Source organism: Thunnus thynnus, chromosome 21, assembly GCF_963924715.1.
Source record: "Thunnus thynnus chromosome 21, fThuThy2.1, whole genome shotgun sequence".
In the NCBI taxonomy this organism is placed as follows: domain Eukaryota; kingdom Metazoa; phylum Chordata; class Actinopteri; order Scombriformes; family Scombridae; genus Thunnus; species Thunnus thynnus.
Window position 1 is genome coordinate 13,117,297 of NC_089537.1, and position 18,393 is coordinate 13,135,689.

General features: G+C 40.2%; 2 protein-coding genes across 4 annotated transcripts; one reads left to right on the plus strand and one right to left on the minus strand.

Moving 5' to 3' along the window:
• Positions 1 to 1,365: 1,365 nt before the first annotated feature.
• On the minus strand, positions 1,366 to 5,980 carry abhd10b (abhydrolase domain containing 10, depalmitoylase b). 2 transcript variants are annotated; one of them, XM_067577933.1, is made up of 5 exons: positions 5,847 to 5,980; positions 5,176 to 5,362; positions 3,908 to 4,019; positions 2,261 to 2,398; positions 1,366 to 2,136 (listed from the first exon to the last, which is right to left on the minus strand). In XM_067577933.1, exons 1-5 carry the CDS (start codon positions 5,938 to 5,940, stop codon positions 1,795 to 1,797), a joined length of 873 nt encoding a protein of 290 aa, XP_067434034.1. In that variant the 5' UTR covers positions 5,941 to 5,980; the 3' UTR covers positions 1,366 to 1,794. The 2 variants fall into 2 exon arrangements, with proteins under 2 accessions (XP_067434034.1, XP_067434035.1); XM_067577934.1 differs by having other exon boundaries at positions 5,176 to 5,359; positions 5,847 to 5,971.
• Positions 5,981 to 8,630: 2,650 nt separating this feature from the next.
• ythdf3 (YTH N6-methyladenosine RNA binding protein F3) lies at positions 8,631 to 16,230 on the plus strand. 2 transcript variants are annotated; one of them, XM_067577862.1, is made up of 6 exons: positions 8,633 to 8,740; positions 8,843 to 9,075; positions 9,536 to 9,560; positions 9,868 to 9,947; positions 10,231 to 11,895; positions 15,191 to 16,230. In XM_067577862.1, the coding sequence occupies exons 2-6, from the start codon at positions 9,052 to 9,054 to the stop codon at positions 15,212 to 15,214; spliced, it is 1,818 nt and encodes a 605-aa protein (XP_067433963.1). In that variant the 5' UTR covers positions 8,633 to 8,740; positions 8,843 to 9,051; the 3' UTR covers positions 15,215 to 16,230. The 2 variants fall into 2 exon arrangements, with proteins under 2 accessions (XP_067433962.1, XP_067433963.1); XM_067577861.1 differs by having other exon boundaries at positions 8,631 to 9,075.
• The last annotated feature ends 2,163 nt before the right edge of the window (positions 16,231 to 18,393 follow it).

Sequence of the window (18,393 nt, forward strand, 5' to 3'; positions counted from 1 at the left end):
TTATTTTTGCCTATCTTGTCTGTTTGGGATGGTTGCTTTAACCAATAGGCCAACCTCCCGACTTATCATTTTCCATCTGACTCTTAGTTTCAATAATGAAAGACATTTCTCTTCTTTTATTGAATTAGAGTTCTTGCGGTACATAAATGCAGCCTGCAGAGTGCTGCGGCTCAAGATGGGCAATATATTGACTCATTTTATGCAGCTAACCAACAAAACAGCTAAAATGTGGGATTACTCGAAAAGAATTTGCTGGTAAACAAAGACTTGTATTTAGCAAATGTGTTTCTTTAACCTGCTTTAAGCTAAAACTCATTTATAGCAGAAGAACACATAGTAAAACACCACCATACAGTATGTGATGCCTTTTTGCACCATCTCTTCAGCTTGCATTACAATCATATGCTCCCATAAATCAATGCTCTTTTATTTTAGTTATGACACAAAGATGACTGCTTGCGTGTCTAAAGCCATGAGTTAAAAGGTCAGAGCTGCAGTCTAAGTGGACCTGAGAGAGACTAAGTGGTTTGTTTCGCCCCATTGAGCATAGTCCAGCTAGTGGCCAATTACATGTTAATAATCAACAGCTCCAGTCAGCAGGCCTCTCTATGGCTAAAGGCCAACAGGTAAGGAGAGTCATGTAACAGAATGTTCTGCTAACAAAAATAAACTATGACTGGAGCCTACAACCTTTGATGGTGTTGACATGCTACATACAGCCATTATTTATTATGTTGACATTGACAATTGAGTTATTTTCAGTATTTTGCTGTTTAAAATCTGGTGTTGTGTTACAAAAAACATCCTAATTTTGAAATCCTCATTTATCTGATCAATAATCAGTGATATAATTTTGGGCCTGATTTTGAAACTTATAAGAATTTTAGACGAATTAAATATCATATATAGAATGCATTTTAATATCAACTGCACTAAGCCTTTGTTCAAGACTAGGGCTGCAACTAATGATTATTTTCTCAATTAACCGATTAGTTGTTTGATCTGTGTCAGAAAATGGTGAAAGATGTTGATCAGTATTTCTCAAAGCCCAAGGTGATGTACTCAAGTGTGTCGTTTTGTCCTGACCAACAGTCAACAACCCAAATATATTCAGTTTACTGTCACAGAAGACTAAAGAAACCAGAAAACGTTCACATTTAAGAAGCTGGAATCACAGAATTTTGATTTTTTTTCTTAAAGAATGACTCAAAATGATTAATCGATTATCATAATAGTTGGGGATTCATTTCATAGTCAGCAACTGATTGATTAATCGTTGCAACTCTAATAAAGACAGTTGATTTTCAGCTGATTGGTTGTTGTGGTACCTGTGTGTGCATTCATTTCAAAAACTGAGACCTGCCCTCTAGTGTGCAGAGGTTTTATTGGCCAAAACGGGTGAAAAGTGATTAAAAAAGGCACAGGAAAACTATGCATCTAATTAAAGAGGGAGGAAAAAAAGTCAAACAGTAAGAACAGCGGCATAGACAGCAGCACTGGCAGACCTAAGGCTGACCAACATAACACTCAATATAATAACCTGGAACACATACAAATGCAACCTGAAGATATAAGGGACCAACTAGCATGAGAGCTCCCTTCATTAATAGTTTGCACAGTAACGGCATGTAGAAATGACAGATGAAATACGGGGAAAATAACAGATGGATAAAAGGTCATATTTGGCAGAGAAACATGCCATTGTTTGGTAATTTCCTCGAGGGTTGCATTCCCAGTAAACACAGTCCTCTCCTCAACTCAGCAACCTCCCAAGCTCCCTCCCCCATCTATTACTTAGACCAAAGTGGTCAGCTTGTCTATAAGATCATCAATAGTGTAGACCATGAGCTTGATGTCGTCCTTTTCAGACATGCGGTGCTGGCCATGTCGCCGGAGAATGACATCCACATCAGGACTGAGGACGCGTTCTGCGACCTGCATGGAAATGTGCCAGGGGACGTCTTCATCCTTGAGCCCGTGAATGAGCCGCACGGGACAGGTGATGGGGATGGGACTGTGGAGGACACAGTGATTTTCTGCCTCGCGCAGAAAGTCAATGCTAAACTTGTAAAGACCCTCCTCTGAGTGTTTGGTGGGCACTGTCCACTCCCCCTTCTCCTCAAACTCCTTTCGTGTCTGCACATTCAAACACAGAGAAATCAGAGTCAAGACATGGTCTTTAAGGGAAAATGGCTACAGTATTTCAAATTTAGTAACTGAATCATGTGGGTGTACATATGCTGATATTTAATGTTCCCACCTCCAGAGGAAGAGAGTTGAACGATGTGACGATGTGGTCAGCAGCAGTAGAGATGCCCACCAGTGCAGCAGTCTTCTCTGGTCGTGCAATGGCTGCCAGCAGCATGAGCCAACCTCCTATACTAGAACCCACCATTATCTACAGGTAGAACATCATAAGCAGACTGTTCAAATGACCAACTAATTGATGGAGATACAGACAAAAACCTAATAAGAAACATTTCATCAACAACAATAGTCTCATACAATATAACAGCAGCGGAAGAGTAAGACCACCGCTAGTGTGGTCACACAGTGCCATCTTCTGGAGAAATTGTGCAACAAACGCATTACACAAGGGTTGAAAAGATAAAAGATTTTATTGATTCAAATTTCATTACTGATTCTGCTCTTTGATCATATTTTTTATTGATTACTTTATTATTCCCTTTTTAATAATTTGTTGAGAGCAAATAGAGGGTTTAATACGGATTTTTGCATTGATTATATGTTTATTGCTTAATTTCTGTTCAGAAAAAGCTGAACTGCATCAAAATAATATAAAGTACATAAATATATATTTTAATTAATAATTAATAATATTGCCAAAAATGTCCTAAAAGTCAAAGTTGTCAATAACTAGTGGCCTGGAGGTACCTGAGTCCAACATCAGAGTCACAAATTAGAATATTTGCATTATGTTTGATAATCATGTGCATGTATGTTTGTTCCCCTTTTCAAGAAAAAAAACAGGTTCCTGAGGAAGCCTTTGTGGGTCCACTGTCATTACATTTCAATGTTTGCGGCTTTCGATTTAACCACAGGTAACACTGATGCACTGTGTGAGTGGATGCACCACTTGTCTGTAGATTATTTAAAACAATGCGTTGCTCTCATTTACTGCAAACATTATGAACAAAGTATTTTGGTCATAGTGCAAACCTTACCTGAAATCAACATTTTGCAAAGTCTAGCCTTTTGATCTTTGAAGAGGTTCTTTTTTCATGGCTCAAGAATCGCTTGAAAGGTTCAGACAATGTGAATTCCTAAAAGTGTGAATTCTGACGTTAAAGGCGGCCTGAATACTTTTCTTGTAAACAAAAAAAAACATTCACCTTTTCTCACCAAAATGCATTGTGTGTATCCTTGAGGCCTGATTAAAAATTTTAAAGCATTTCTTTCCTCAGAGAACATTTGCAAAGAAATGTTTATATCCATATTTGCTAGCTGTAAGTCCTCTTCATTTCCTTTGCTTGACGTGTTGCTGAGTTTCTTTGTGTGTTACCTCTGCCAACTGATAATCAGTTGAATAGCTTGAAACCTGGACCAGAGTGTGTATCACATTGCCAGCGTGCTCACACATTAGCATGTGTGCCCACATGTTCATGCATGAATGATTCAAACAAAATAGGAATCCACATGTAAAAACATTGCTCCATAGGGCTACTAATGGTCAAAAATTCCACAGGGTACCTTTAAGTCATTGTTTGCAATGCACAGAAATCAATAACAGGAACTGATAGTGTCACAGCTGAACAATGCTCAGGTATCTGATCATTCAAAACCTATTTTACTGACTCTTAATAACCATTCCTATTAGGCAAAATGTTCATAACTTCATTGATTACTAACCATCAGTAACTTGTTAATGGGCATAAGAAATATTTACCTGTGGCCCTTCTGCTAACTCATCCAGCACAAAAAGGACATCTTTTTTCCAGGTACCAATAGTTCCTTCTGCCAGCACCCCCTCTGAGGCCCCATGTCCTGTGTAGTCAAACCTGTGAAAACATAAATAGAACAGCCCATGGCCATAACTATCAGAGGGTAAAACAATGGTAAGCTATGCAAGACCGAAGACAAAGTCAATTAAATTTTTTTCTAGATATCATGTATACAAGGGCACCAGCTAAATACCCAACTGAACATGGGATTAGGCATGAGATTTTAAGTATTCAGAATTTCAGAGGCATGTCTTTTAATATCCAACACCCTCAAGAGCAAATGCTTTACAGGACAAAAGAAGGTTTGAAATGCTTGGAGGCATTCAAAACAATGATTCATTGTTGTATTGTAAACCTGATCAACAGAAACTAAACTGATTATATTTTGATAATCACCATTTCCTCCTCTTTATTTACGGCACATTTGCCACTAATCTTAACTTACTCTAATGCTGACAAGGTCTTCTCAGTAATTTGCCCGCAGAAATATAATTCCTTCGGTCTATTGATTATCTCAGTCAACAACTTTAAGAAATAACTTCAAAACTAAAATAATTTTACTTATTGACTACTTGTGCTTGACTTCTTGTTCTATGGTCAAGGCTGTCAGAGTGCAGTGGTCATTTTTGCTAGTTTATCTTAGTTTATCTGAAGCTAATATGAAGCTTCAGCTGTCCAAATTAATCAAATCAAGTCAATATCTTTCAAAGTTAGTCTTTTTAGTGCCAAAATCCCTCTTTTTGTTACTATATTTCCACCGCAGCTCAAAAAGGACACACTGTCCAAGGAAACACAAAGAGGGAATTTGATGCTAAAAAGAATGTAAATGTGTCAGATATCCACTTGATTTGACTAACTCAGACTGCTGAAGCCTCATATAAGCTTCACATAACCTGCAGTATGTCCACAGTCATTTTGTGTGGATTTTGGCCCTCATCACTTACAATGAAAGCACATTTGAAGGGGATCTTTTAACAGCCAGTATGAACAGGAGGAATGATTACAGCGAGGAAAACCTCTCAGTGTTTATATGGGCACCGGACTGTTGTTTTAAGACAGACTATCCTTTAGGATGATCATAACCAACAGTATAGACTTCCAGGGCCAGTATGCATGAGGTGTCTGTTTGCTCTGATCTATTATATATAGTATGAGAATGTGAGAATGGCATCCATCATCTCATTATGTAATCCTCTGGGTTTGGATGGTTTACCTGAGGTATGAGTGCCCTAGTGACCGGCAGAACTCCTCCAGTGCCTCAGCCTTCTGCCCATTCATGTTGGAGCCATACCCTGGCAGGAAGACCACACCTGGGGACTTCCCCTTCACTCTTCTGTAGGCCAGTTTAGGAAGGTCCGGCCGTGAAGCATACTGAACTGTGGACTTGTGTCTCCTGTCTCCTGGTTGAAAGAACAAAGAATTACTGATATGGCAAAACATGTTATGTAAATGACTCATAAATGTAAATTACATTAGCTCAAAACGAAATGGTGGGGGGAAAAAAACAAGAAAAAACTACAATGTCACACCCCACTTAATAGGATAATAGATCTATCTTGACGCGATTTAGAGAGCATAGCACATGGCTAACATACTGGTTAAACGGCATGGACATGTTTGACCAAACATATGAACAATTTAGGCACATTTACAGACCTCAAGTCAAGTTAAATAATGGCTAAACATTTTAAAATAGTACGAGGTTCACAATGGACTGCGCAAAAACAGCCAAGTCAAGCGCAAACGCCGCACCGTTTAGATGCCCTAAATGTTTAAGACGATTCAGTCTGTGAGCCACACCCCCTCCTGTCCGTTTAAATGCCATCTTAAGGAATCAAAAGGCTTTAAAAATGAAGTGCGCCAACAACTGAGACTTGAACAAACCTGCCAGGGGCTTAGTAGACAAAGCAGCAAGACCTCCATTACTTAAAATCTGCGAAAGTCCTCTGCGGCAGGACCTCAGCGCGACGGCTGCCATACTGTTCCGCGAACCACAGACGAAGTCTCGCGAGAAGTGATTTATTCGGTTCACTACAGCACAGTGCTGTGCAAAACTAGCGGAGGTTCATTCTCCTGAAGTTGTTTACTGTTTTTCAGGGTATATTTACACTGTGGTTTTGCTACTTTAAGCCATATGGAGAAGTAGCAAAACCACAGTGTAAACATATTGCTTTACAAGTGAAACTCCTGCATGCAAAATGTTACTTAAAGAAAAAAAAAAACAGAGTATGTAGCTGACCAGTATAGAGCAGAATGACCCCTGACTGTTATATTAGCCTATTACATATTTCATTAATGGGTTACTATTGTTGATGGATAAATTAACATGCAGAATTTTGATGTTGTAGCTGGCCAAGTGGAGCTGATTAACAAAAATATTTTAAAAACTGATCATGTTTTGTGTTTAAAATCTTAATTTATCAAGGAAACTAGTTACTACAGCTGTCAAATAAATGTAGTGAAGTAAAAGTGGGAAGTGCCATAAAATGGAAATAACTAAAGAACAAATACCTCAAAACTGTACCAAAGTGCAGTAGGCTACTTGAGTAAATGTGGCTACTTATTTCATTTCCACCACTGCTGTGAAGTTGCTTCTTCTTGCTCTCGGCAATCATATAATACAATTATCATGACTTTGTAAAACATAATTTGCTCTATGTTATTCTTACTAATTTCGATATCAATAAATTGTACTGAATTTCTGCACTTCAGTCTTATGCAGCAGCCAACTGTGAACATTATTACAAGTGAAAGCATGTAGTCAAAATTTTACTTAAAGTACATATGTATGAGGAGCAAAGTGTACTCAAAGTATCAAAAATAAAAATACATAAAAATTGTGCTTAAAGTCCTTCTCCACTCAAAAATGTTTTTCCTCTTGTTCCTACAGTTAGATGTTTGAGCTTCAGTGTGCAGAATGACGTATGTGCAGAGTTTGTTTTCACATTCATCTGCTGAAAGTGAGAAGTTTCTCTGTGCTCACTGAAAGTCTGAGTTAAAGACGTGGACCTACAAGCATGATTTGTGACATTACAACTATTTTTGGAAGCACATCCTGGTCCAGGATGCATCTTACACAAATGTAATGTGGAAACATGAAACCTCCAGTGCACAAACACCGAGAATGGACTTTACAGTGAAGTAGGAGACATCTTGTGTTCAGCACTTTTGAAAATTAAAATATTTACATATTCATAGCTTCTGGATTTTAATGAGGGAGAAGGAGGAGATGTTTTTAAGAATTTCTAACTAGGTAATTGAACTTTTTTTGTGGAAAAACATGTCAGACACAAATTATTATTCAAAGCAAGGTATGTTTATATGTCTTAAAACATGCCTGAAGGGGATCTTTAAAGTCCCCCTTTACCCAAAAATGTGTTTTTCCTAATGTTCCTACAGTTGGATGTTTGAGCATCTCTGTGCAGAATGATGTATGTGCAGTTGGACACTAAAAGACTGTTTTCACATTTATCTGCTGAAAGTGGAAAGCTTCTCTTTGCTCATTGCAAATCAGATTTTAAGGGGCAGGCCTATGAGCAGGATTCATAGTAGTTTGGAAGCCAATCCTAGTCCAATATTCAATTTAGGAAAAATTCAATTGTGGAAACTTGAAGCCTCCAGTGCATATAAACTGAGAATGGACAATAACAGTGAGGTATGCGATATGTGTCCAGCAGTTAAACTTTTTAAAATGAAATATATTTACATATTATTAGAGTCTGCATTTTTAATGAGATTTTAACAACATAATTGATCTTTTTTGTGGAAAAACCATATCAGACACAAATTATTATTCACATGACTGGAGGGGGTCTTTGAGTATTTGAGTAAATGCACTTTGTTATTGTCCATTACTGCTTATAGTTATTCTTTTCCTCTTTGTATACATTTTATTTTGTATTATTTTATATTATTTTACCCACATGAAAACAGTGGGGTCTATTAGGCTGCTGGGTCTGAAAAGTATAGTGGCTGTTAACAGAGGCACCAAAATACAAGATTCAAAATGTTTATTGTCACTCTGGTTATACAAATACAAGCGTGTGAAATACTTTGACTGGGAGGCTCCATTCATTACAATAAAAAGAGTAAATAAATATATAAAATAATACATATAAAATATAATAACAAAATGTAAAAAGCATAAAAGACAGAATCAGTGAATAAAGCCTTTAGAAAGTTATTATAGCTAGACTGTGGTTATTGCACAAAAGGTAGAAAAATCATTGGTGTGGAAGAAGTAAATATTATGTCTCACTTTCATATACAATGGTACAAACTGATACATAGAAAACAAGAAACAAAAAAGAAGACGAAAACAAACAAAAAAGGAATACATTTTTGACATTTTACAATGTCAGAGTTTGTGTTATATGCAGCATATTATATTCGCTTAATAACTTAAAGGCCTTAATAGCTTTTTGGGGTTTTTTAACATTAGATAAAATTGTGCTATATTGTTTAAATTCATTAATAAAGTGCAGGAAAGTTGACCGACCATTTTTTTCATATGAGCATGGAATTTTCCAAAAATAACAAATAGTGGAATGATATACAGCATGCTATTTTCGATCTTATCATGACTAAAATATAGCATTACATCAAACATATCTATTTCCACAGTGAAGTGAGAGCAGCGGGGAGCTTGCTGTGCGTCTGACTGTCATGTGAAGTGTCAGTTTGTAACATGACTCAGAGCGTCACAGGCGGAAGGTCACGGAGCAGCAGGACGGAACGGAAGCGGGAGTAAAAAAGCCTATCCGCCATTGTGGAGTATGGTAAGGCATATTCCAGTAAGACACTAGTCCGTTACAGATTGACTGATAAAACACCATCTGTGGGAGCGGATCGGACACATTAAATTGACGCCTTCTCCACAGAACACAAAGTCGCCGTTTGTAACAGCCAGAAGCAGCCGATCGTCGTCAGGTCTGAGCCCGGGGAGCAAAGCGCCGCCTCGTAGCGTTCACCGAGTGATTGGACAACCCGAGAGACGAGCCAGGAAAGCACCGAAGTGCACAGAGAGAGAGAGGCAGGGGGAAGCCGTGGACAGTCTCACTAAACAGCGATCAGTTTCGGCTCCTGGAGGATGTCTGCGACCACAGTCGATCAGGTTCGTGTATTGACAATTTGAACGGTGCTATAAATTAGCCGGCCGTGCGGCGAAATGAAACTTTGCCGACAACAGTTTCATCCCGGTTGGCATGCCAGATGATCAAACAGGCTAAAAAAGTCTTTGATATGTGATAGCTATTAGCTGTAATGTAGGCCGGCTGTATTGCCAACCAACTCTGGTTGTAGCCGGTTGCCAATGCGGCACCGTTTACTGGATGCCAAAGCGTTTGACATCCGGTCAATAACACCAAGCAACCTGTAAATGTTAACATCCGGGCTGATGGCTGCAGCCTGAGGTTAGGCGACTGTTATATTTATCCATGTATAGGTTACAGCCTGCTCTGTGTTTGTATATATGTGTGTGTGTGTGTATGTATGTGTATGTGTGTGTGTGTGTTTCTTGTTTTTCTGTCGTGATCTGACTAGTATCATCTCTTTTTTCCTGCACATTATTTCAGAGACCTAAAGGACAAGGAAATAAAGGTAAGGTTTTTAAGAGTGATATGTAAATGTAAAATGGTAATTTCAGTGTAGCAGTGCAGGCTGTTATCAGGATACTTAGTGATAAACTGCAGCTTATTTACAATATGTTAGCATTATTGTCACCTAATTCATTTGCCTTTGTTTTGTTAATGTTACCCTACACTGAGATCTTGTCATGTTTTAGCGTTCACTTCTACATACATTTGACAAAAACAAAAAATATTACCAGCTGATATCTGAGGTTGACATATTTGGGGATCACATACAGTACATATGATGCTCTAATGTTTTCTCTTTCCACTCATAGTGCAAAACGGATCAATGCATCAAAAGGATGGTGTGAATGATGATGATTTTGAGCCTTACCTAAGCAGCCAGACAAATCAGGTATGTATACTAAACAATGGTCTGTCCATATTGTCCAGACCACAACATAGTACTGACTACTATGTTGTGGCAAGTACTCATCTTATAACCTCATACTATGGGCGAATTAGTTGCATATTTGAGATGTCAGCCATATAAAATATGATTATCTTCATTCCTGTTTTCTTTAGCTTTTCTGGTTTGTTCCTATTGAGCTCAGATGTCTCTGTACACAATTTATTTTCACTGTTCATAATGTAAAATTGTCATGTACATTAACCGGTTGCCTCTTTATTCCATACAGAGTAACAGCTATCCACCAATGTCTGATCCCTACATGCCCAGCTACTATGCTCCATCCATTGGCTTCCCTTACTCTCTGGGAGAGGCTGCTTGGTCCACAGCAGGAGACCCTCCTATGCCCTACCTAACTACCTATGGACAGATGAGCAATGGTGAGCCTCACTTCATCCCTGATGGTGTGTTCAGCCAGCCAGGCGCCCTGGGGAACACTCCCCCCTTCCTCGGCCAGCATGGCTTCAATTTCTTTCCTGGCAATGCAGACTTTTCCACTTGGGGTACCAGTGTCTCTCAGGGTCAGTCCACGCAGAGCTCAGTCTACAGTAACAGCTATGGGTACGCTCCCAGCTCGCTGGGTCGGGCCATTACGGACGGACAGGCGGGTTTTGGAAGTGACACCCAGCTCAGTAAGGTCCCAGTGCTGAACAGCATCGAGCAGGGTATGGCGGGGTTAAAACTGGGTACGGACATGGTGGCAGCTGTCACCAAAACCGTGGGCTCGCCCTTAGGAGGCACAGCAGGTATGAGCAGCATGGCAGCCAATAACCTTCCTCCGTCTGTCAGCTCATCCGCACCTAAACCTGCCTCCTGGGCAGCCATTGCCAAGAAGCCGGCCAAGCCACAGCCCAAGGTCAAACCCAAAGCCAACATGGGGATGGGGGGAGGTGTCACCATTCCCCCACCCCCCATAAAGCACAATATGAACATTGGTACTTGGGACGATAAGGGCTCTCTGAACAAGCCCCCATTAGCTCAGACTATGATGCCCCCGCAGCCTCTGGTGCAGCAGCCTCTCCTAGCTCAGCCCCAGGCCTTACTGCAGAACCCATTGCCCCCTCAGCCTCAACACCAACACCAGCACCAACACCAACACCAGCCCTTCCAGCTCCAGTCTCTCCAGTCCCCCCAACATCCTCAGCCCCTCCCTCCTGGCCCTCCACACCTTCACCTCACCTCTCAACCTGGCCCCCCGCAGCCCCTTCATCAGCAGCAACCCCAGCAGCCTGGCCCGCCTCCCAACCGTTGGGTGGCTCCCAGGAACCGGGGTGAGGGCTTCGGTCTGGGTGGGGGAGTCCCACTGAGTGCCTCCCCTTGCTCTGGAGAAGTGCATCCTGTGCTGGAGAAACTCCGTGCCCTCAACAACTACAACCCCAAAGACTTTGACTGGAACTTGAAAAACGGACGTGTTTTCATTATCAAGAGCTATTCGGAAGATGACATCCACCGCTCAATCAAGTACTCTATCTGGTGCAGCACAGAACACGGCAACAAGCGCCTGGATGGTGCCTACCGCTCACTGGGCAGCAAGGGGCCCTTGTACCTGTTGTTCAGCGTCAACGGCAGTGGGCACTTCTGTGGCGTGGCCGAGATGCGCTCACCGGTGGACTACAATGCCTATGCAGGCGTCTGGTCTCAGGACAAGTGGAAGGGCAAGTTTGAGGTGAAGTGGGTTTTCATCAAAGATGTGCCCAACAACCAGCTGCGACACATCCGGCTGGAGAACAATGACAACAAGCCAGTGACCAACTCCAGGGACACTCAGGAAGTGCCTCTGGAGAAGGCCAAACAAGTGCTTAAAATTATCGCCACTTACAAGCATACCACCTCAATCTTTGATGACTTTGCACATTATGAGAAACGTCAGGAAGAGGAGGAGGCTCTGAGGAAGGTGAGATAAACACACATACAAAGAGATCTGTCCTCTGTAACTAGCTTGTTTGTATGCATGAGACGGTTCAGTTTAGCTACCCTTTAATTCAAAGGGAGGTTAACTTTCACTGAGTCACTGCTACAGGCTGTAGTCAGACTGTAATCAGCTGATCTTGTTCCACCTGCTCTTGGACAGAGGTTATGACATCCTGTAGCTGAATGAACAGTCTGGTGTAAATGGAAGTTCCCACAGGCATGTCAACAGATTGACATGTCATCATTGCTCATAAGCAGGTTGGTGAAACTGATTCCTCATCAGCCATGTTGTGCTGTCGAGATTGCGATGATCTGCCCAAGTGGAGTTAGATGCATAGAGGTTTCCTGAAATAGCCCACATTCCTGGCATACCTTCTTTCAGACAAAGGCAGATGTAGGCTCTGATCTCCCTTTGAACGCCAAGCCTCTCTGCTCTCCACAGGCTCCTCATGCTTTATTAGTCTTTAACAACATAAGCCCTCGGCCTGCAGACTGGCTGCAATGTGCTTCAGAGTTGGTACAGTTTGCCTTAGATGTTCTAAAGGGTTGATTTCTAAAATGTTTCCGAGCAAAACATAATAAAAATGCACGATTACTTTTGTCTGTGCACACACAGTGTAAGCCTGCATCCTCAGAGGGGAAACTAAAATATGTTGCAGTGATAATAACAGTGGTGTACCACAAATGTTTAGTCTAAGTAGTAAAAGCTCTGTGGGATGCTGCTGCTGTGGAAAAACAGCAGCCAGGGAGTGAATAACATGTTATCATTGCTAGCATTCTGCTGCATCCATTCTTAGATTCACCAGTATGCTAATCTAATTGCGTTTAGAAAACTCCCATGACCCGCTCCCTCCTTTTCTCCCACTCCCCCACTGGTGGTGCTCCATTGATGTTGTATTGACTCCTCGCTGCTGACCTTGTTAATATGCGCTGGGTTACTTTCTCATAAATATTTCAAGTCAATGTTTTCAGGCTTCTGAAAACAACCTGTCAGTAGAAAGCCTGTTTCATCCTGCGTCGTGCAGGCGTTGCGCTGTGCTGCTTTTGTAGCCCTGACCTCCTACATGACAGGATCGGCCCAGCTGAGGCCTCACCCTCCTTCGCCTGACAAGGTTAATTGTTCTCTATTGTTTGGCCTGTCCTTCCCGAACTTTGAGAGGTGTCAAACCAGCACAGTTACCTGCGCTCTAACAGCATCCCTAAGATAACTTTGGATCTTAATGTTGTTGCAGGATTTTATTAGCATCACTAATTTGGCAATTAATAAATAGAAACAAGCCCCCCCAGCCCCTCCCCTCTGGAAATACTGTAACTAGGAAACTCGTGGCGTATTGGGGAGAATCTGCTGTAATGGTTACAGCTGTATCCCACCAGTAAAGATGTAGTTGAAAATCAAGAGTAGATATCAATTCAGGCAGAATTTCATGAATAAAATAATTGATATATTTCTGTCATCATTAAAGTGAATTGCGCTGTCAGTTTATATTTTAATCTAATAATTTAAAGTCCTATGACCACCGACTGTGCTGAGTCAAAGGGTCTTCTTGTATACTGAATGTTGTGGAGAGTTTCTGTCCCCACAGCTGAGGATAGAGTTACACTGGGGGCCAGGGTCTCACAGGGCTTTTCCACTGACACAGACACTCAGTCCTCAAAGAGGACACTGTCCCACTTGAATAATGGAAAATAGTTAGCCTGAAAGTCTAGTCAGTGACATCAGATCAAATTATGAAGATCCTTGGGTTATTTTGACTTCCATGTTTTGTTTTGTTTTTTAGGATTTTACTCTACGTGTCATATCTTTAACGATAAAACAGACTGTTGAACAGCATTGTTTCTTTTTTCTGATCCACGACACACCTGTGAATATTTGATATTTTTGTGGTGTGTTGTGATTACTCATGTTTTGTTGAGCATGCATTGGGCTGGTTTTGTGTTTATCTGCGGGAAAGTGAGTCTTATTAATACAAGCTGAATGTAGTGGCTGCAGACTCGATGCCTCAAGTGTAAACACAGCCGAATAGTTTGGCAAGTGCATACCTTAGGTCTACTAAACTCATCCCTGTTTTTCTTACAGTGCATACTCTCTTGCTCCATCTCTCACTTATCATTTAACTCTAAACAGAGTATCCTGACTTTAGCTATTGATTTGTTTTCATGGCAGTGTAGTAAATCAGTATTACTGGAATAAGATATTTGGTTCTCATCTTAGATGTTTTTTAATCTGAAGGGCCCAGATTGAGAGGAAAGGTTAAGGAGGTCTTTAAGCAAAGCAAACTAAATTGTACTATTAGTGGAATACAGTGTTTCAGACGATATACTGGTTGATTTTGTGACATAAACGAATTTGGTTTCACTGTGATCAGAGTTTCAAGTGTTTGTCACTGAAACTGTGTATGGAAACCAATATTTTCCACAGGGAATAGGAAATAGGAAGTCAAACTGTGCAGTATCGGTTTTTTTTACAGTGGCGTATTAAAAATGGAACAACACATGACCTGAAGAATGCATTTGGTTTTTAGTCCTCTGAACAGCTGCTTGCTTTGGGATCTCAAATAGCCAAAATTGACAGACAAACTTACATATTGAGTTTACTTTCAACAGCACATTATGATGTTAAATTGCCTCAGCCTCCTCTGAGACACCCATTAGATTCCTTGCACAAATAGTACAGACTGATAAAATGGTTGAAACCAACTGAATCTCTAAATCAACTGAAACTGCTTTATCCCCTTTAACTGCAACATCAATCCCAAATTGACTGATGCTGTCAGTTGATTACTAGTCTTGGTTCTTAAAAAGAATATTTTTTATTATGTATAATTCAAAGAACACATGTAAATGCTCTCAAAATGGATACATTCAGTAAATTCAGAGTAAGGATGACAAAGTATGAACGGAGATCAGCACAATAAATGGATTCATTTGATATGTTAGTATTGATTGCCTTCATAAATGGGTCTTGATCATCACTTGATCTTGTAGTAGATCGGTACCTTCAGGTCTCCCAAAATCACCTTAGACATTAAATGCATCGTGATCTGTTGACACTATATGAACTATCAGCAAAAGCCTAAAAAAGGTACAAATCTTCAACTTGGATGTCCTCTCTATAAGCTGTCAAGCACTCAGTGTGTAGCTTTAGTGAAGACCAGAGGTGCAGCTCTGACATTCAGCTTTTTAAGCTGTTTTTTTTATGTTTTGTCTCTGTCCCTTGTTGCTTTTGTTCTGACAACATCCACTGATTTTCTCTTTTTTTGTCTCCTCTCTCTTGCCAGGAGCGCAATAGAAATAAACAGTAACCTTCAAGCAAGCTCTCTGCTAGAACTGCAACACTAATGACATAGGACCTTAAATAAAATTTGCCTAACCACAAGGAGGAAAGGCTCTCACAATCTTTCCGCTGAAGACAACAATGTATCTGAACACTTGAACATGACAATAGATGGACTCATCTGTATCCGTTGACTGGTGCATCAAAATCCTGTGTTCCTGTCTCACGAGAAAACGAACATAACCCACTTTGAAAACTCTGTCTTGAAAGCACTTTCAGTCTACCAATACCCTTAACTCTCTAACTCTGTGTTTCTTCTTCTTTAATTTTGTCTGTGAGCAACTAACTGACTAACCAGAGTAGTCAGAAGATTTCACCGGGCTTATTTGTAATTTTTTTTTTTTTTTTAAAGCCTCAAATGTTTGGGATATTGGTGAGCTCCATGGCGCTTGAAGAGAATTAAAGATGATATGTATAAATTAATCTTTTACTTGAATCTGTATTCAGCCATCTGATCCTTCTCAGACAGAGGCTGTTGGATGATTGACAGGTGGGACGAATTAATTGGGAAACAGCCACAATCATGCCAATCACAGGATGTATCCTCCCTCTACCTGTTCCCTTCCTTTCTGCATCTGTTTCCGTGTACCAAAAGATTACAATTATGCAGCAGGCTGGCGAGTGCCGGCCAGTGCACATCTTTGTTTTTTTTTTTCTTTTCTCTCTCTTGTGATTCTGTCATTCTGAAGTGCATTTGTCTGAGGAGAAACCTGCTGCTCTGGTAGAACTAGCGGTGGCCTCCTTGGGCCCTGTGGGTGACTGTCTTTGCTCTGATGTTGATGTACTCTACCGTACCTCAGGCTCAATCAGACTGTCTGTCCTCAACAACTCTTAGCACTTTTGGGAGAATCCCCACATCGTCCTGCTTGCTTGGCTTGACTTGGGATTCCCCCAAAACGGCAAGACATCAACTGCAAGGATGTGACAGTTTTCTCCTCTAGGTAACTCACTAGCTAAATAAAAATTACCCATGTTTAGCGCAAACCTTGTCTTTGTGGGTTTTTTTTAACACAGAATGTGTCCACCCTTTTTATGTTATTTCTAGGCACCATACCACATGCACTCAGTGATCAGCAAACAAACACTTCTGCAATTTGCATACGAGTCTCTAAATAAACTAGCGTATATAGCTGAAACTCCATCTCCCCACTTGCTTTGGGTGTGGACATTTATTATGAGAATGGACATTAAAGTGTGTGTGAAAAGAGGGCCTGATCATTGATGCCAGGAGGGAGGTTTGAACTGTCCCGAGACGATAGAGTTGCCTTAAAATCTGAAAGGTGTACAGTAAGAAGACACCATGTCAAAATTTGCTTGTGGAAGCCATTCTTTGCAGTTGTAAGAGAGTTATTTAACATCACAATATAACTGTATGGTATGACAACAAATATTGGAGCGTACATTCTTACCTGCATGAGGGTAAAAACTGGAATATTTAGGTTATCTCTTCTGTCCACGGTAAACCTTTGCTGTGAGTAAGAACACATGAGCACTGGACCATCGATGACAGGATTAAGCTCAGGTTCAACTACAGCATCACAATGATAGCCTCAGTGTGGCACCTTGATACCAGAGCAGATCAGGACTTTCAGCAAGATAACGCATCCAGTCAGAGTTCAAAATTTGGAGAAATACTCAGATGAAATGATGTCATTGACCTGGCTGCTACAACCCTGATATCACTTCTTTTTTGCATCTCTGGAATGACTCAGACAGCGTCCTGTGTGAAGAGCATCCAGCCATTAAACCTGAGCGGTTGATGTTTATATGGTCAGCTTTACACAAAACATGATCTAAATCTAAACAGAAGAGTAGCCAGAACACCAAAATTCACTTTCCTTTACATCCACACTCATAAACACGCTGTTTTTTGTTGCAATTGGTTTGTTTACATCAGTAATTGTTAATTCACTATAAAACATACTGTATTTATATATATATAGTTTACATTGTAACCATTTAAGTCAACCTATTCAATTACATACAGAATGTGAATATATTTGTAAATACAGATTGGACCTTTTAACACCAGGAATTTACAGGTCCCTCATTAAGTGCCTTAACGAGCAGCAGCTGTTTTTAAAGACAATGCTGAATGCCACTTAACCGGGATTTATATTTTTATAAATGTGTTCATTCATTACCCATATTTTGACTTATATTTAAAAATGTTCCAAAACATACAACTAAAAGTTTTTGTTTTGTTTTGGGTTTTTTTTTTTCCACACAAGGAATCTGTCTGTCATTATCTTGAAATATGATGTGGTGACAGCATGTGTGGTATTTCCTGTTTGCTGCTTTTAATCACATACTCTCTCCTCTCTAACCAGGCAGAGACCAAATAGAAGGAATTTTAAGTATCAACCATTAATGTCAAAAGATTAGAAGGGGTTTTTGCTCAGAATTAGGCTTTGGTTTGGGTGGAAAGGCCACTGAAGCTACAATTAGACTGTGTGACACTAACACTCCAAACTACAGAGGTTGTTTAGTAAGTTTAGCTGCTTCTTATGGCAGATGGATATGTTACAGTATGTAGTGGGAAGAGAGACTTTGAGATATGTTGCGTCTATAGAAGAAAAAATAATGACAAAACACATTAATTCACAATTAAATGAATGAAAATGTCTAAAATTCACTTAAATTGCTGGTTTTACAGACTGACTTCATGGTCAGGAAAGGAACTCATAACTGGTAATTTTCTGATAATCCCCTCATGACATTATACACATTATGGTTGCATTCATAAGATCTGATATGTGGTAATGTATTGTAAATGGTTTGTATTATATTATGTTTTCTTAATTCACAGGATTATTCACAAGATAAATTAGGTGACATTAGTACATCCACATGCTGCTCTACAAAGAATGCCATACACTGATTATGCACTATTATGCACTTAGGATAATGGGAGTTGTCATAGAAAATGTAGAGGACACTATTATATGCATGAATTTTCTTGCTATTCATAATCTATTTACACATTTATTTCATCCTGTAATGAAGAAATTCTCTTTCACTGTCTGTCCACCAGAGAGCGCCATCATATCATGTTCTCTCAGATGTTCTCAGTTCCCAAGACTTACAACAAAGCCTTTCCTGTAAGCAGCAAAAGCCCTCTTTCTTCTCAAGCCCTCCAACTCCTAC

Bases quoted from the DNA above. Each gene is read 5' to 3' on its own strand.
- ythdf3 (XM_067577861.1), top strand. From the start codon at position 9,052: ATGTCTGCGACCACAGTCGATCAG. The intron at 9,948-10,230 runs GTATGTATACTA...TATTCCATACAG, and splicing joins TAAGCAGCCAGACAAATCAG to AGTAACAGCTATCCACCAAT. The intron at 11,896-15,190 runs GTGAGATAAACA...CTCTCTTGCCAG, and splicing joins AGGAGGAGGCTCTGAGGAAG to GAGCGCAATAGAAATAAACA.
- abhd10b (XM_067577933.1), bottom strand. From the start codon at position 5,940: ATGGCAGCCGTCGCGCTGAGGTCCTGCCGCAGAGGACTTTCGCAGATT. The intron at 5,363-5,846 runs GTTTGTTCAAGT...TCTTTCAACCAG, and splicing joins GTCTACTAAGCCCCTGGCAG to GAGACAGGAGACACAAGTCC. The intron at 2,399-3,907 runs GTAAATATTTCT...TTCTACCTGTAG, and splicing joins AGTTAGCAGAAGGGCCACAG to ATAATGGTGGGTTCTAGTAT.